The sequence below is a fragment of the Embiotoca jacksoni genome, unplaced genomic scaffold, assembly GCF_022577435.1.
Source record: "Embiotoca jacksoni isolate LCO1_2020_lvr unplaced genomic scaffold, fEmbJac1.0.p SCAF_9, whole genome shotgun sequence".
Taxonomy (NCBI): domain Eukaryota; kingdom Metazoa; phylum Chordata; class Actinopteri; family Embiotocidae; genus Embiotoca; species Embiotoca jacksoni.
The window spans coordinates 6,509,360-6,526,828 of NW_027185447.1; the positions used below are offsets into that span (position 1 = coordinate 6,509,360).

A 17,469-nucleotide genomic window follows, 5' to 3' on the forward strand; every position below is an offset into this window, starting at 1 on the left:
AGCAGTGTCTCAGCTTTTAATCTGTTCTTTTATTTCATATTGAGTATGTTGAAGCACAAAACCTGATGAACGAAACATTTTTAACAAATACTTACCATCTGTCCTGCACATACTGAATGTGATTTCATACTGTATACTTGTTTTTCTGTGGGCATTGCGTGTTTGACTATATAAAGCAGTTTTATTCACTGACATTTACCCTACAAGTAACAAATATAATAGTGTAGGTTTTGAAGAAGTGTAGTATTTTGGGCAGATAGATGTACCTTAAATTAACTTTATGCAAAATCCACCCATAGCATTTGTCCAAATGGTTCCAGTTTATTGGCGTCCACTTTCATTACAGAAAAACACAGCTCCTTCTGAATCCTGCTCGCACAGTATGACTCCACAGAGAGAAACACCACACAGCAGGTAGGTAAGAAAATATCTAAATGATGTCTACAGTGAAGGACATGTTGGTTAAACTGAAATCCTGTCAAGTTTGCAGCAGTTGTATTGAACACTTGATGCATTTATCTTGGATTTACAAGTGAATTGTATATTAACCAGGACTGAATCAAATATTGAGTCCAAATTTATATTTTCTGAAAAAGGAGTTGAACAAATGATGTATGTTGTTCTGGCCTTCACTGATGAAATTCACAAAGTCATCCCAAAACTGTCGTACCGAAAAAAATTACTTCCGCTTCCTGACCTCAAACTCTAAATAAATAGTCTGTCGTGATCAATAACCTAAAATCAAATATGAAATTGCAGAAGTGAATCTGTTTTAGACTGAATCACTGGGCATAAACACAAAGGTCGGACAGACCAATAAGTAACAATTATCACTGATCAATTTAATCATTGTGGGAATATTGTCAATCATTATGCAGTTTTCTTAATACTTGAGGATGCAGCTAAAAATTACCAATCGGTTCTTTTCACATTAACAGACAATTAATGCAACAAGACAACCCGTCCTGATCTTTTCTTTGTTTTTATTCCAACATGTGATAAGTAATAATATCAGAAAAGATCATGTTCTGGCCGACTTATCTTGATATTTCTTCTTTTCCATACTGTTCAACCCTACAGACACTAAAACATAATTATCTTTAACACTTCTCTTTACTTTTGTCACCATTTCCCATTCCAGAATATATTGTATTTTTGAGTTTTAGCATTTCAGATGTTTCTTTGCTCATTCAAACACAAACCAGACGGTTCCTTTGAAAGCAAACTTTGAATTGATTCTTCAAACTTCCAGGATTTATTTAGCAAAACTCAAATCTTGCATTTTACACACTGAGGAACTAAATGAGCCTCATTGCATTTCAAGCATCTGTCCAAATTAAAGCATGAAAACAGTTCCTTAAAATGAGAGAAATGCTTGTAAATGGAACAAGAAAACCAGAGCTTGTCTCTTGACTGTAAAATATTTGTCCAGATAATACTGTCCCACAAATCCGGTTTAAGTAGACTCTACCATGTGTTGCTGAAATGAGTAATGAGCCTTGCAACAGCTGTAAAACGAACCAAAAAGTACACTGAACCCGATCTGATATTTTCTCTAATTGTATACATACACATCAAAACCATCTATCCAACTATGTGTCAATAAAAAAAAACAACTGAAAGCCAAAAAATAAAACTAATGAAAAGTACATCCTCTTCACAGTGTAGTCACAACCTCAAAGAATAAGAGGGCAAACGGCCCACCTTTGCTCACCGAGTTGAAAAATATACCACACAGGAAGACGCTTTGATTAACACGTCCTGACAACCAATATTTATGTCTCCGCATTGCTTCGACATAAAATGCTTCACTGACATTTCCAGCACTTAAAACAAAATAAAAACAATCAGGAAACGAACTTGTCCCGAGCTGGTGAAGTGGAATCCTTGACGATCGAACGAGTACAGGAAACAAATCCAGGCTGACAGAGTCTCTGTTTCTCCTCTGCAGAGCATTTTGACAAACCTTCCTCCTTCTCGTCCTGCAGGTCTGAGTTAGCAGGTGGGCTGCCCACTCCTCTGGGAGAGGTCTGACCACGCGTGTCCTCTGGCTGGAGACACAGCTTGGAGGATTTCTGTGAATCAAACATGGGGCTGAGTTTGTCTGGGGAGGGGACGTGGGTTTAGTTTGTCGGGGCAAAGATCTCTCAGTCGGTGGAGAAGAGGTCTCCAGCTGAGGGGAGCGGGGCCAGACCCCCAGTCACGTTGGGCAGGAGCGAAAGGTCGGGGAGACTCTGGATGTGGGACTTGAGCTCCTTCCTCACCTGGGTCACCCTCGCCAGTTTCTGCTTGTACTCCTGCAGAAGACGAGATGAAACAACTCAAGTCTGAGCTGAATATTACACTCACTGACAAACTGTTGTAAAGAAATTTCTGAAATCTGGAAATATAAGTAATTAGATTCCTAGATTCCTATTGTCTCACAAACAAATAGGCCTTATGGTATTTTTTACATTGAATTCAAATGTGTTATTAGATTTTGTTTTTAGATTCTGTTGTTAAACTTTAAATATTACCAAACTTACTTCTAAAATGTATGAGTATACGAGGGTGGATCAATAGGTTCTGACACTGCTGCTCTTAAGTGCACGCAATGAGCAGCACCGTGACATGCATGGAGCAGGAGGAAGGTATAACCCTAATGAGTAAATGTTACAAATTTCATTGCCGGATCAAAATCAGTTCCTGAGTTACGCATATTGTTGATGTGTGCTTGCTGCTCAAGGTTCAGGTGCATAAAACATCACAGATGCATCAAGACCACTGCTCACAAAAGCATGTACCTCAGGTACGGATGATGATCAGGCAACAAAATTTGTAACACTTATCAGGGGTATACCTTCCTGGAATCACTGCACCGTGAACATGCAACGGCAGCAGTCTCAGAACTTATCGATCCACCCTTGTATGATTTTTGTGGCCTCAGGAACATCCCTCTTTAGTGTCTGCCAACATAGAGGGTCTGTTATCTCTGAAAGTGGATGCACTCAAAGTGTCCCAGAAAAACTGTGCTGACTATGGTAAGTAGGTCAAAGATGAACGGAAGTCTGTCTAGTAAACTGTGTTGGACCTTAACAACATGATTCCTTGTGTTTCTTGCCCTTTCTGACCTCTGAGCAAAGATGTCAACGTGTTACAAGACATCAGAATTCTCAACTGGTTGAGCCTCAGGACCCACATTTCTCCTCAGACATTTTCAATCTCTCGAATTTCACAAAAACATTGTGTAATGCACACTACCTTAATACACTGTTAAACATATGGAATTTTTTTTATTTTTTTTTCTAAAAAGGGAACAACACAGCAAATAGAGGTAAAATCCCAAATAAATAGACAAGCAGACTTAACTAATGTTTACAATGCTCCAATTAAAACTAACTACTGATGTGACGACATTAGTTTTGGTCTTAACTGTCATGACGATGCTGGCAGCATATGGCCACTGCACAAGCGCTGCATCATGGTAAACGCATTTCCTTCAAAATAAAAGTGCAGCTGAAGTTCTGCACACTTCAAAATATAAGTTTGACTTTTTCCCCCTCAACTTGGTAATTATGGCCAAAAATACCAAACATACAAAACAGACCTAAACTGTTACAAATAAAGTGACTTAACACTCATCATCAATAGTTCAAGTAGAGTTCACGGAGATCTTTGTTGTATGCTGCTGTCTACTGTGTTTGTGTATGTGCTGCTTACCTCTAGTTTCTTTTCTCTCTCCATGAGTGCCTCCTTCTGGCTGCTGATGTATTCAGAGAGCATACGAGCCAGCTGCCGGCGGTCCTCCAGCTCCGCAGCCAGTCGCCCGTTGTACTCGGCCAGCAGCAAACAGGCTTCATCCACCGTTTTGGACAGCTTGTCTGCTGCCTCCTTGTCTAGATTGGAGACAGAGGGGCTTGTTAAGGTCACAGAATATCGTTTAGTGTATTACTGTACATGGAGTATTATATATTGTATATTTATTTCTTGACCATCAGAATATTTTGTCCTGTATTGTTCAGCATGAATTGTTCACAATTTGTAGGATCCTTACAATGATCTGAACAACATGCACATTTTCACATCATGTACAATATATAACAGTATGATTTAGGGTAACATCTGATTTCAACAGTTGTTTACATTTTATTTTTTATCACCGTGAACTTGGTTTATTTTTTTCACAGCTCATTTCACTCTAAGAGGAATTTTTAGATATAACAATTTATCAAATTTAGGAGCACCTTGCTTTTACGAGAAATAAAATTAGGCCGTGACAAATCCAGGCTGATATCTATATTACATATAACAAGAACAATTAAATTGGACCAAGCTGAGCTGCCAGGTCAGACCTGTGATCTTCTCCAGCAGGGAAACATCCTGGACTTCCTGCGGCAGTGAGGCGATCTTCTGACGAACAGCTGCGTCGCCTGATGCAGCGTTCTCCAAGTCCTGCAGGGCTTTCACGAGCTCCTCCGTCTGGAAGTGTGCGGGAGTGTGTTTCACAGGGATAAGAGGGAAAACGTTGATATGAGTCGAGGCGAGATGGACACAATGATCAGAGACAGAATGAACAGAATAAAATGGAAGACAGAGAAAAGTGAGGGGAAGAGGAAGAAAGATGGCAGCGCAAAGAGAAATGAGTAAAACCCGAAATTTTAACATGAACTTCATGTGACTGTTGGCATCCTCACCAGTTGAGTTGCGGAGGAGTCTGTGGTGTGAGGAGAGGCGTGGCTTCTGTAGTCGTCGTCATCATCATCTTCATCTTCCTGGATCTTCTGGTAGGTTCGTTTCACAGCCTTCTTTTCTTCTGCAGAGTAGAGTTTAAAGACCACAGAAGAGAAAAACAAGTTCAATTTCACTAAATGACGTAGTTCATCTTGCATATTACACTAGATTAAATTATTTCTAATTGAACTTCATTTACATTTAGGTCATTTTGAAAAAATAATTCTAAAAATGTGCCACTTTGTCAATAAAATGATAATTTAACAGCCATCTTTCAGCCTTGTTTAAATTACGTCATCAACATTTCAATTCCGCTTCCAGGAAAAGTGACACATTTCATATTATACTTAAATATGCAAACTCACACCACTACAGGTTTTACATGGGGTTGACAGATCAATACCTACAATATAGACATTCTGACAGACTGATATTTGCATCAATAGGATCAATACCAAAAAGGAATGGATTCATTTCCAGTTGGATCACGTTTTGGAGACATGAACCCTGAGGTCTGAGCTGCATCACCTCAACAGTGCAGGGGTCAGCATTTGTTATATTCCTTAAAAAGCTGACTCATCACATGCATGTGATAAAGTAATAAACGGAGTAAAATAGTACAAAGAAATGCCTCACGTTTGGCTAATTCTTCAGCAATAATTAACATATATTTCAGCTGTGTACAGCAGCCAAAAAATGACCAGTGTTGTACATTTACGTTAACGTGTGGCTACAAGGTTGCGTATCAGCCGTCTCACCTGAAGGCCTGGGACTGTTCGAGTCTTCGATGGCCAGTTTGAGCTGCTGGATGAAGTCGCTTCTGTAGAGGTTTCTCTCCTTCCAGATGTTCAGCAGCCGCTCCATGTGCTTTTTACAGTTCTCGTCTCCGTCACTGCAGGACCGTGTGGATCATTAAGGAACACATTGCAAACATTTTCGGGGGCTGAAAGTGATTTCACACGAGTTGGGTTGTGCTAATGTACAAATTATAATAGGTCACAATCAAAGGGATTAATGGCTTTAAAATATCCCCCCAATTAGTAGATTTCTTTCTAGAAAACAGGAAGCAAAAAAATACAACAAAAAAAAGGCCAGCTGTAGAAGACACTTTCTGTTGGACTATATTTACACTTGTATTCATAAGTTTGGGCACCCCCAAGAAAACTGCATATTTGTTCATATTTGATGTAAGAATACAACAAAAAGAAAGCAAAATACTGACCCAACCTTAATAGTTTAATATCTATAACTGAATACTTCACTAAAAGCTTCTGGCTGTAAGCGTGGCACCGATATACACTCACACACTCATTGCGCAGCTGTCGGAAAGGAAAGAGTGGTGGCGTTAAAATCTACCTGGCAACATGGGAGCAGGCATCGACGAGCACCGACTCAAAGTCTTTGGTGAACTCAGGTCCTTTCTTCTTGCTGTTCTGGATGACATCGTTAGCCAGATACAGGAACGTCAGCTTCCTGGTGGTTTTAGCTGGAAGACACACAGAAAATATATCTCACATTTCACTGTGACCACTGCGTTATCAATCTGTCAACACATGCAAACTATTTACCTATAAAGTTTGATTCATGCTCTTATTCTGCCTGATTTTCTTCATCATGTCCGTCTACTTTGATCTTCCATATTTCTCTGTTTTGTTTTTGTAGTAACAGTGGCGTGACAGGTGTGTTGAGAGCAAGTCATGCCCCTTTTAAAAAAAAAACCATCATGTTTCCTGAATGTACTGAACGCTGATGAATTCAAGACCTCTGACTTGTATTCAAAATTGGTGATCTCGGATTTGTTTTGTCACTCAAGTACAACGAAGGAAAAATTGGCAATTCAGTTTGACCATTGTGGTGATTTGTTCTACGTTCTGCCGTCTGTGGTCTCCAAATCATCGTCAGTGGATTTCACTCAGTCACAACAACATGGTGAACCTAAAAATAAGCTGAAGCTCGTTGATTGAGGGACCGACACCAAACACTTGACACTTCTCTTCATTGTTAGAATATTGTTCTAAAATTAAGTCTTGCGGTCCAAGCAGTGCGCTGTTTCACATAAAAAAACAAACAAACAAGAACATAAAATTCAACCCAACAACCAAAACAAAAATGATAACGTATATTTCATCCTACATTACAAATACCAAGAAGTGGCCTTTTGTAACATCCAGTGTTTCATCTACACAGGAACTCTTGAGGGCTATTTTTTTTTTTTTTTTCAAGAGTTCAGTCGAGTCTGTGGGACTCTGAATCTTAGGTTTGATGGCACAAGCAAACATGAGAGGGGTCAGACGTAATGGAGAGAACATCCTTCTAGTGTATGCAGCTTGAAAACAGAGATAACTGTACAGCATAACACTTTGGATTATAGACAGGAAAAGACTTTGACAGGATGTTTGTTTGCTCCTCAGTGTCCTAAGAAAACATGTAATCTCTACACATTGTGGACTTTTTATTTGTGATGGGCTTGTTCTTGGCAGAAAAATGTAACCTGTGGACGGTGTGAGGTAAACATTGGAGGCTCAGCAAGAAAAGATGAGCTCTTCTTCACAATCAGGTATTCAGCTCATCACCAGCGGCTGACACGATCAACTTCAGCTTTGCCAGGAACCAGGAACTCAAGTTTCACAGCAGGAAACCTACAACTCACAAACAAAATGCCGCGCATGTCCGCGGCAGCAGTGACCTCTCACCTTTCTTCAGCTCTCTGTGCCAGACTCTGACGATGAGGCCGGAGTGTTTGCGGTGGTGGATGATCCACAGAGACAGAGTCTGGACGCTCTGCTGCGAGCTGCTCAGCTCCGACAGCTTCTTCTCCAGGGCCGACTCGGAGAAGGACGACATGCCGGCGGGTGATGGTGCGTTTCCCCTGCGACCGGATCGACTCTGATCCGCTCTAAAGCGACTGAGCTCCGAGCTATTTTAAACAAACTCGCGCTGTCATCAAAACTGAAGTTGGGAGTCGCTAACTTGCAGACATCAACCAGGCTCCCGCCGCCCGCTCCTCCACACACCGTGATCCCAGAGTTATGGCACCTCCGCGCTCAACAAACGACCAAGATATGCTGGAGAAGGCTGCAGAGAGAGGGCTCCTTGAGCAGCAGCTGTTTCTTCACTGTGTGTGGTGTTTGTTTACAGCAGCAGCTAACGGCAGCTAGCCGAGCTGAGCAGCCGTCTGCAGAGCAGTGCAGCCCCGAGCTACTCTGCGCTTTAACCCGAGTTTAAATGCAATGAGCCGATGTAATATTCCGGTTTCACACGTCTCAGCGCGCCTATGAGCGAAACAAAACCGAGAAGGACTAACGGAGAAACTCACACTTCGGCTTTGGTCGCCTAACTCATCAAAAAGATTTCTTCGAAAAAAAATGGCAGCTTGCACTTTCACCTCGACATGTGCGTCGCACAGTAGTGACGCAAGCAGAGCGGGGCCTCATCCTCTTTATCCCGAGGTGAACATTAGAAACCCACCACGGTGTGCCGGCATAGACTGTATATATAATATATATAATATATATATATATTATATGTAATATATATATTATATATATATAATATATAGCTACATGTCGGCTACAAAACCTCCCCTGTAATATGAATGCTGAGTGCAGTGTTATAATCTAAGTGCATCTACTCAAGTACTGCTCCTAAGTATAAATTCAAGGTAATTTTTCCATTTTTAAAAACGTAACCATACAATAAAAACATAAGAAAAAAAAACGTGCGTGATTGTAAGACAAAGATTAAAACAAACAAAAAAAAAAACCACAATTGAAAGCCAAACAATAAATAATACAATATAGACTTAATTAAAAGCTAAGCTAAAAAGGTACATCTTAAGTTTCATTTTAAAAATGTCCACAGAAGTGGGGTCCCTCAGATCCTCATAGAGGATAGATAGACTATTCCACAGAGGATAAAAACACACTCCCAAATACGTTTTCGTAGAGATTCTTGAAATAAGCAGGAGGCCTGAATGGCAGATCTGAGGGATCTGTCAGGCACATATCTTAAAAGCAAGTCGGAGAGATAGGCTGGTGTCAGGCTGTGCAATAATTTAAACATTTTATAACTAATGGTAACCATTGCAATGACTTTTAAAATAAGGGAAGTATGTTCTCTCTGTTTGGTCTCGAGCTGCTGCGCTCTAAGAGGCCGGCAGCTTCTACTCCACTTTTACTCCCCTAAATTTCTCTGGCAAATAGTTTTCTTTTTGTGATGATTTATGGCTGAAGCTTCATCAACAGATGAACAGATGAACAGATGTTAAGCAACCAGGAAACACAAAATTGACTGAATCTAGTTCTGGAGAAAAAAATAGCCATTAAACTCTTTGTATATTGTACATAAATGAAATGGGTTTTTTTCTGTTGTTTTTGTATGATTTAAGTTTGGCATTAAATAGTTCACTACTGCATAGTTTTTATTATTATCATGTATTACCCTGTTACACATAAGAAAGCTCTTAATCTGACAGTAGGCAGACAGTAGGGGGTCAGTCTTTTATAAACCTATTACCTATTACCCAGTTTTTATTCTTTTGAAAAGCTTGATGCAAATATTTTCACTCAAATCTTTCATTTACATGACCATTTGCCTCCATAATACTGTGGTTGACAAAATGCACAATTTGCTGTCAAAACAATGGGTTTGGGATCTGGACACAGGTGAGCATCAGGCAAATCTCATGTCAGTACAGCAGGTGTATTTAACAAAATGAAGCTCAAATATCAACCAAAATGCAAATGCAGTCCCACCTGTACAAACCTTTTTCATGATAGACTTTAACTTGTTTAAGCAGGAAAATAAAGGTGAAACTAATGACACTAACTAATGAAGGTTTTGTTGAGCCTGGACTGACACCTGATGATGCCGCCTCGCTGCAGGGTCCTTTAAATGAGATAGTCAAAAAGATAGTCATAAAGCCGACATTATTGTATGATTATTCAAGTATACTTCAGCAAAAATGTAGTATTTGTACAATTTTACTTTTGTAAATTATGTAAAGCAAAACCAAAGTTTTCACTCAAACAGTTTTGTTTATGAAACCTTTTTTCTTGTGTATTTGACTGCAGTGCAGTAATAGTAGCAGATTTTAAGGGAGATACTCTCTGAATAGATCATTAAAGTCACCACAAGTTAAGAACTGGAAACTTGTATTTCAAAATGTCAGTTTAGCCAACTGCTGTTTCTTAAAAAACAAATGTTTGACAAAAATTTCTAAAATTCAACTACACAAAAAGTGAGATCTGACAGCCGTAAGAAAACGTTTTCTATTCAATTATTAATGATCTGCTCTTTTTTGCCCATAAACTTCAAATTCTTTCTGTTTGTTCACATGGGCTACCTGACTTTGTTAATTCATCGTCTTCAGGTGGAAAATGTCCTTTTAAAAAGGTATTTAATTATGTATGTAAATTACAACATCATTCACAAGAGAGAATATTTGCCCTGTTGAAGGTCTAAAGACAAAATCTTATGATTGATTTTTGACTTGTGTTGGATCTATGTGTGCAGAGATGTTCTTCCTCCAGATTTGTTATTGGTTCATAACCTTTGTGCACCTTGGTAGTGTGTCATGAGAGTGACGGTCTCTTCAAAAGTAAAAACCAGAGATACCTGTCAAAAAGGACAGCACTGAAATCATCGGTGGTGAATTCTCAAGTTTGTACCGAGACACACAAAAAACAACCAAGATTGCTGTTTTGAAAATCCTTAAAAACGGATTTCAATTAGAAAAGAATTAGAAACAAACTCACACATAGACCTGCCCTGAGCCACAGTCTGTTAGTGCGTCAAACATTAATGTAAAGTCCACCAGTCTGTCTTTCCATGGCCTATTACATTTATGCAACTCATTTTAATGGGAGGGAAACTCTACAGTCACACAAACAAATTCCATATGTAAAGAAGCTTCACTCAACCAATATTCCCCACAAAGATGCAAAATCCTTCCCTCTGTCAGTCCATACTTTCAAAAACAGTCCGTGATCTGCTTTCACAAGCCACACTGAGCTTCCCCAGCAGGTGTGTTTGACCTGGAGGTGAAGATTGAGATGTCTGCTGCTGTGTTTCTTTCCTTCAGCTGCCTGCTGCTGCAGTTAGCTGATGGGCAGCTAGATTACACCTCTCAGGGACAGGGGATGCAGTTGCGGGGTGACTTCTCCATCGCTGGACTTTTTCCTCTCCACGACACTGACGGATCAAGTGATGGTTTCCCTGCTTTGGTTCCATGCAATGAGTGAGTTTTAGTGTTTTAGGGGACAGCAAACTTCTATTTAATCATCAAATGCATGTCAGTAGTAACCTGCTTTTAAAATGTTGTCATGTTGTTTGTTTTTATCATATTACTTTTTAAATGTCACCTTTTCCAGAGGTACAAACAACAAACATGGATTTCACCTGATGCAAGCCATGAGATTTGCTGTGGAAGAAATCAACAACAGCACCGGACCACAGTCTCTGTTACCGGGCGTGAAGCTCGGCTACCAGCTGTATGACATCTGCTCGGTCCCAGCTAGTATCCTGGCCACACTGGACGTGCTGGTGCAGCAGCATGAGGATCCATCAACGCCTCGGGCAAAGGGAGACGCAGATTTAAACTCCAACAGAGGTCAGAAAGAAGTGGCTGTGATTGGGCCGGACAGCAGCAGCAAAAGTTTCACCCCGGCCTCTTTACTGGGAGCCTATCTTATACCACAGGTAAGATATTAAAACTTTGATCATGTCCTTGAAATACAAATTCTACACGGCATTTTAAGGCATAAATAAATGACTGCATCATCCCTTACATCCTAATTGCTCCTTGCAGATCTCTTACGCAGCATCAAATGAAATGCTAAGCAACAAGTACCTCTATCCGGCCTTCTTCCGCACCATCCCCAGCGACAAGAACCAGGTAGCAGCTATGATCCAGCTCCTGGTGCGTTTCAACTGGACCTGGATTGCTCTCCTTGGCAGTGACAACTCCTACGGACTGCAAGGCATGCTGAGCCTGTCCCAGGAAGCTCCACACCACGGCATCTGCATCGCCTACCAAGGAGTCATCCCTTCGTTCACACCTGACAAAGTCCAGACCATGAGGAACATGGTGGAGAGCATACAGTCGACCCAAGTCAACACCATTGTGGTGTTTTCCAGCAAGTCAAAACTCAGAAACTTCTTCCCATTTGTCATTGAGCGGAACATAACAGAGAAGGTGTGGATTGGGACGGAGGACTGGTCGATGGCGACTCTTGTATCAGGGATACCTGGGATGTCATCCATCGGCACCGTGCTCGGCGTGTCAATCAAATATGCAGCCATTTCTGGTTTTGAGGAGTTTGAGAAACAGGTGGTTGAAGCTTCGATGCAGCACACAGAGGAAGGGTCTAATGTTACCGTGAGCCCAGGCGAGGACTGTCTGCAAAGCATAGACCTGTACAGCCTCGCCAGGAACAATTTCTCTCTGGAGAAATATGACATCACCTCCTCCTTCAATGTGTATAAGGCGGTGTATGCTGTTGCTCATGCTCTGCACCAGGCACTTGGATGTGATGCTGGAGAGTGCCCAAAGAGAAGCGTGTATCCATGGGAGGTGAGCTGACGCAAACATTAGTAGGTGTATAACCCACTTTTGTCAGGCACTAATATTTCCTTTCTCCTCTCCACCTCAGCTTCTTCAGTGGCTCAAGCAGGTGCGATTCTCTCTGGACAACATGTCCGTGTACTTCGATGTGAACGGTGACCCGCCTGCAGGTTATGATATCATTTCCTGGGTTTGGAGGGGGACCGAGTGGTCTCTCAGAGTGGTGGGCTCCTTCACGCCAGACCCCGTTACGCTCACAGTGGATGCTGATCAAATCGAGTGGCACGGCAAAAGAAATTCAACGACAGTGAGACCAATGTGGTGCATTTTTAAGTACAGTATATTAGAGTTTATCCTCATCTCTTTTTAGTGGAAAGATGGTGACATTGTAAAATCATAAACATCTCATTTCTTTTAGAGATCCCTGAATTTCTTCATCTGCCTTTTGAGTGTATTGTGGGAAAAAATAATCCCAAATTAATAAATAAGAAGAAATTACAACTCAAAATGTGCATGTATGAATTTTCCAGGAGACTATGTCTTATTAAAATCCTTTGCAGTCATATATTGTTAATCTGTATCTACTCCAATAATTTCCCTGTAACTGCTCTAATTTTAGAAGCAAGGACTGGCTTACTCCTGATAATGCTGGGTAAATTGTGAAGACTGACTCCCATTGCTTTGACCACAAACGTCCCACCCAATTGAATGAATTTAAACCTTTAATTTTCTTCTTTAAAAAAATGTCAAAAAGTCATAAGATGACTGGTTTGATGCTGTTTAAAGGCGTTTTTGTACATGACTGACCAAGACGCACAACACAGAGGCAGTTGTTACGTAAACAGAAAGCTTAAAAAAAATATTTGATAACTATAACCAAGCTGATGAATACAATAACAAGGAAACACAAAGTCAAAAAAATCCAACAAGCTGACAAAAACAATACTAGACAACTAACAGAAGTCCAGAAAAACCCAAATCTTGTCTCCAAGCAACACGACTTAAGATGAAGACTTGAGATAAAGACTTTACACGAGGACTTTGCATGAAGGTTTTGACTTTACAAACCAACAACTTAGATTTATTCCGACTGACAGAATGGCTGCAGGTGAGCAGATTGAGGAACTGGCAGCAGGTGAGGCAGGCGTAGCAGGAATGAGACCTGACAAAGAGAGAGACAGAAACTGGGGACCTCTGGTGGGTGGGGGGAGCGATACAGGGAACAAACTGAAAGGCAGAAGACCAAAACCATGGTATCTAATTATTTTGTCTGCTATACTCAGGTCTTCTTTTGCAAACAAGATCTTGACCTAATTAAGATTACCTTATTAAATAAAGGTTGTTTACAGTTTTTCTTTCTCTTTCTTTCCAACCCTGCTGGTGTTCAGGTGCCGCTGTCCATCTGCTCTCCACCCTGCCCAAAAGGCCACAAAAAGATGCTGACGGGGCAACACACATGCTGCTTCGACTGCCAGGCCTGTCCTGCTGCCACATTCCTCAATAAAAGTGGTAAGTAAAAACACAGAAAAAAAGAGACTGAACATCAGAAAAATTTTCAGACAAAAAAAAAATAGAGAGGACAGGAAGGTGTTTCTTAGATCAGATGTTGGCTTCATGTATGAGAGTGATACATTAATCTCTACAGGATGTAATCTCATAAATAAGATAACACATTGAACAGGTTGCAGAAAATGTTATCAGTTTATTATACAATCCAGTTCAACAAAGGAGAGATTATTGTAGTGAATAACAATTTGTCAAAGAAATGACAGTTTGAGTGATTCATTTTGGCTATTACATTCTGGCGATAAAAGGCCGCTTCATAGAATCATGTCCTAAATAGATGAGGAGATAGGACAGGATATCCAGAGCCTAGAGGCTGGAGGTGGTGGAGCACAAATAATTGTTTTTTATTTGAGTATTGCCAAACCACTTAAAGACAGGACCTAAAAATGTAACAGTTCCCACATGGATGTCGGCATTATCAGTGTTCCTGATGAGTAAAAGTATAGTATGTCTAAGCATGTTATGACGGTTTCTGTAAAGTGAAAAAGCAAATGAAAACATACTAATATCCAAAAACAACATCTGAGTGCAAGACAGAGAAGACATGTTCCAGTTCAAAAGTTGGGACGAGGTCAGAACAGGGGGAAGTTCATCAGGTGATTATAAAGTCTTGTGTTCTGTCATTATTTTCTTCCTCCTGAAACATGAAAGTTACATCTGAAAGTTGCCAGTGTGAGTAAAATGATCTGGACTGCAACACAGCGTTGTTATCAGTTGTAGTGTGTGAGTTTGACCAGCAGGGGACACTGACTCCTCATGTTCTGATGCTGGAGTCAAACAGCCTCAAGAATCCTTTTCTGAAAGGGGTCATTTTGCCAAAGAAAGCACTTCCAACTAACGCTGCTGTGTGACTTTAATATTTAATCTTAGGATGTCAAATTTGAGATAAATCACACATTAGCTTTTACATTCCAGATTTTGTCCAAGTGGCATTTATTTCTTTGACATTACTCTTCCTCAGAGCCCACAATATGCCAGCCGTGCCCTCTGGAGCAGTGGGCCCTCCCGAGCAGCGAGAAGTGTCTGAACAGGACTGTTCTGCTGCTGGCCTGGGACGCCCCCCTCTCCATCGCCCTGCTCTTCTTTTTGGCCGCCTGTCTTCTCATGACCTCCAGCTCTGCACTAATCCTCCTGCTCAACCTGAACACGCCCGTGGCCAAGTCTGCCGGGGGACGCACCTGCCTCCTGATGCTGGCAGCCCTGACTGCCGCGGCCGTGAGCTCTTTGTGCCATTTTGGCCAGCCGTCCCCTCTGGCCTGCATCCTCAAGCAGCCTCTATTCATCTTCAGCTTCACTGTGTGCCTGGCCTGCATCACTGTGCGCTCCCTTCAGGTCATCTGCATTTTTAAATTTGCATCCAAGCTGCCGCCGGCCTACGACAAGTGGGCCAAAAAACGGGGGCCAGAGTTCACCATTTTTCTGGTGTCTGCCATCATCGTGCTCATCTCTGTGCTCCGCGTGGCCCTCAACCCTCCGTGGCCTTCCCAGGACTTTGACTTTTACAAGGACAGCATCGTGCTGGAGTGCAGCAACACCCTCTCCCCCGGCGCAGTCCTGGAGCTTGCTTATGTATCACTGCTCAGCGTCCTCTGCTTCTCCTTCAGTTACATGGGCAAAGACCTGCCAGCCAACTACAACGAGGCCAAGTGTGTCACCTTCAGCCTCATGGTGTATATGATCTCCTGGATGAGCTTCTTCACCCTCTACCTCATCAGCAGAGGCCCGTTCACCATGGCAGCGCAAGTGTTTGCCACCCTCTTCAGCGTTCTGGCCTTTCTCGGAGGATACTTCCTTCCCAAAATATATATCATTGTCATGAAGCCGCAGATGAACACAACTGCACATTTCCAGAACTGTATTCAAATGTACACCATGACCAAGTGATGAAGTGTGTAATGAATTCAGTAGATGAAGTGTATCTACAAGTAACGTAGGTAAAATAATGGTTAAGATTTACACTATGTTTATTGTGTGCATACAAATAAAGTTTGTTTCTCTTTTCACACGACCTACGCCAGGAAGGTCAAAGGTCACGCCCACCTACAACTGTAGCGCTGAGAGACACTTATAATCCTTTACAATCCAGATTCTGGCAGACACTAAATTAATAAACTTTATCTTTAAGTCTGTGTACGTACATTTGTGGAATACATTTGTAGTTTAATTTAGAAGACTGAATGAAATTTGAGAAAATGTCAATGCCATTGTTAATGCCCTGCCTGCCCCCAGGTGTGAGGTCAGACAGAGAAGTTGTACTTTGGACATTCATCACTCATGACTTACGTTGGATTTTGCACTCTTTTGCTTTTCAGCGTAATCCAAATCCTGACAGAAATACTTTCAATAACGGCATTTTGTCTTATTCGCTATTAAAATTGACATGATTTTTATGAACAAAACATTCATTGACAATCAAATGTGACATCTCATCTCAGCAGTAAAAGCCACAAAAATGTATTTGAAACATCCACAAGAGGCAGAGGAAGTAGCTTTCTCTTGTGGAGGCAAAGTAAATGCATGTGTTGTTTTGTTGTTTGCTCTCACACCTCCTGTCTAATGCTAATGGATGAAATACCATATTTCTGAAAACAGGTCAAGAACATTGTGATGTCATTCCATTTGCTTCTGAAAAGGTTATAAAAAAAAAAGAGTTCGAAGAAAACCTCATTTATCTCCTAAAAGATGTTGGAAGGGAAAAAAATGGATTTATCTCCTGTTGTTTCTGTTGTGACATTTTAAGGTTTTACAGATGTTGGCTTGTGCTGTAAAAACAAGTAATATGATAATTCCAAGGATTCAAGAACAAGTGACCAAACTGCAGCATGAAGTAACATCTCATTGCATATCAAATGAATGCAGAATCAGTTCGTCGTGTGTGTGTGGCAGGGGCACACACACACACACACACACACACACACACACACACACACACACACACACACACTGCTGCTGCTGCTGCTGGCTGTTGTTTGAGAGGAGAGATGAAAAGGCCTTTTGTGGCTGGGAGGTCAGCGCTATTGACCAGTAGATGTGTGAGTAGAGTCCGAGCTTGGCTTTCCCACAGTCTCCCTGTCCACTCACAGACTAATACCCTCGGTCAACAATCGGAGTGTGCCATGGGTGAACAAGCAGGAGCTCTATTGTCAGACCACAAAGGACCAGAGCAAGGTGCTGGCGGGAAACTTTCAGGAGTTTTAGTCCACATTTTATTTAGGAAATATAATATTCATTATCACGCAACATTTAAAAGTTGGAGCAGAGTCTTCTCTCTTTCTTGGACTCCAAAGCTTTCCACATCAACGGTGGTCAAACCTCCACCCAAATTACCACTTTAGGAGACCAAAGATGTCCCAATATACAAAGAACACATGTCTTTCTCTTTTCTTTCTCCAAATCCAACAAATCATTAAAGTCGCACAAACAGCAGCAGAGTCAAAGTAGAATTTGATCATAAAAGTCCTCATATTCTTGAGAATATGTAAAAGTGTCTTATACAGAATTAAATTTAATTTCAGATGAGCGATACAATTTTTGAAAATTTTAGATTCTAATGTGTAAAAATGTGAAATGTCCAAATTACTGTAGTGAATTGGAAGACATGGCTTGGTTTCACACAAGCAATTGGAATC

General features: G+C 41.1%; 2 protein-coding genes across 2 annotated transcripts; one reads left to right on the plus strand and one right to left on the minus strand.

Moving 5' to 3' along the window:
• Nucleotides 1–298: 298 nt before the first annotated feature.
• Nucleotides 299–8,094, minus strand: rprd1b (regulation of nuclear pre-mRNA domain containing 1B). The gene is made up of 7 exons (XM_069140995.1): nucleotides 7,404–8,094; nucleotides 6,067–6,196; nucleotides 5,469–5,602; nucleotides 4,674–4,792; nucleotides 4,332–4,458; nucleotides 3,700–3,875; nucleotides 299–2,297 (listed from the first exon to the last, which is right to left on the minus strand). The coding sequence occupies exons 1-7, from the start codon at nucleotides 7,552–7,554 to the stop codon at nucleotides 2,148–2,150; spliced, it is 987 nt and encodes a 328-aa protein (XP_068997096.1). The 5' UTR covers nucleotides 7,555–8,094; the 3' UTR covers nucleotides 299–2,147.
• Nucleotides 8,095–10,763: 2,669 nt separating this feature from the next.
• On the plus strand, nucleotides 10,764–15,931 carry tas1r1 (taste receptor, type 1, member 1). The gene is made up of 6 exons (XM_069141010.1): nucleotides 10,764–10,948; nucleotides 11,082–11,409; nucleotides 11,519–12,283; nucleotides 12,363–12,581; nucleotides 13,663–13,783; nucleotides 14,802–15,931. The coding sequence occupies exons 1-6, from the start codon at nucleotides 10,764–10,766 to the stop codon at nucleotides 15,722–15,724; spliced, it is 2,541 nt and encodes an 846-aa protein (XP_068997111.1). The 3' UTR covers nucleotides 15,725–15,931.
• Nucleotides 15,932–17,469: the final 1,538 nt, after the last annotated feature.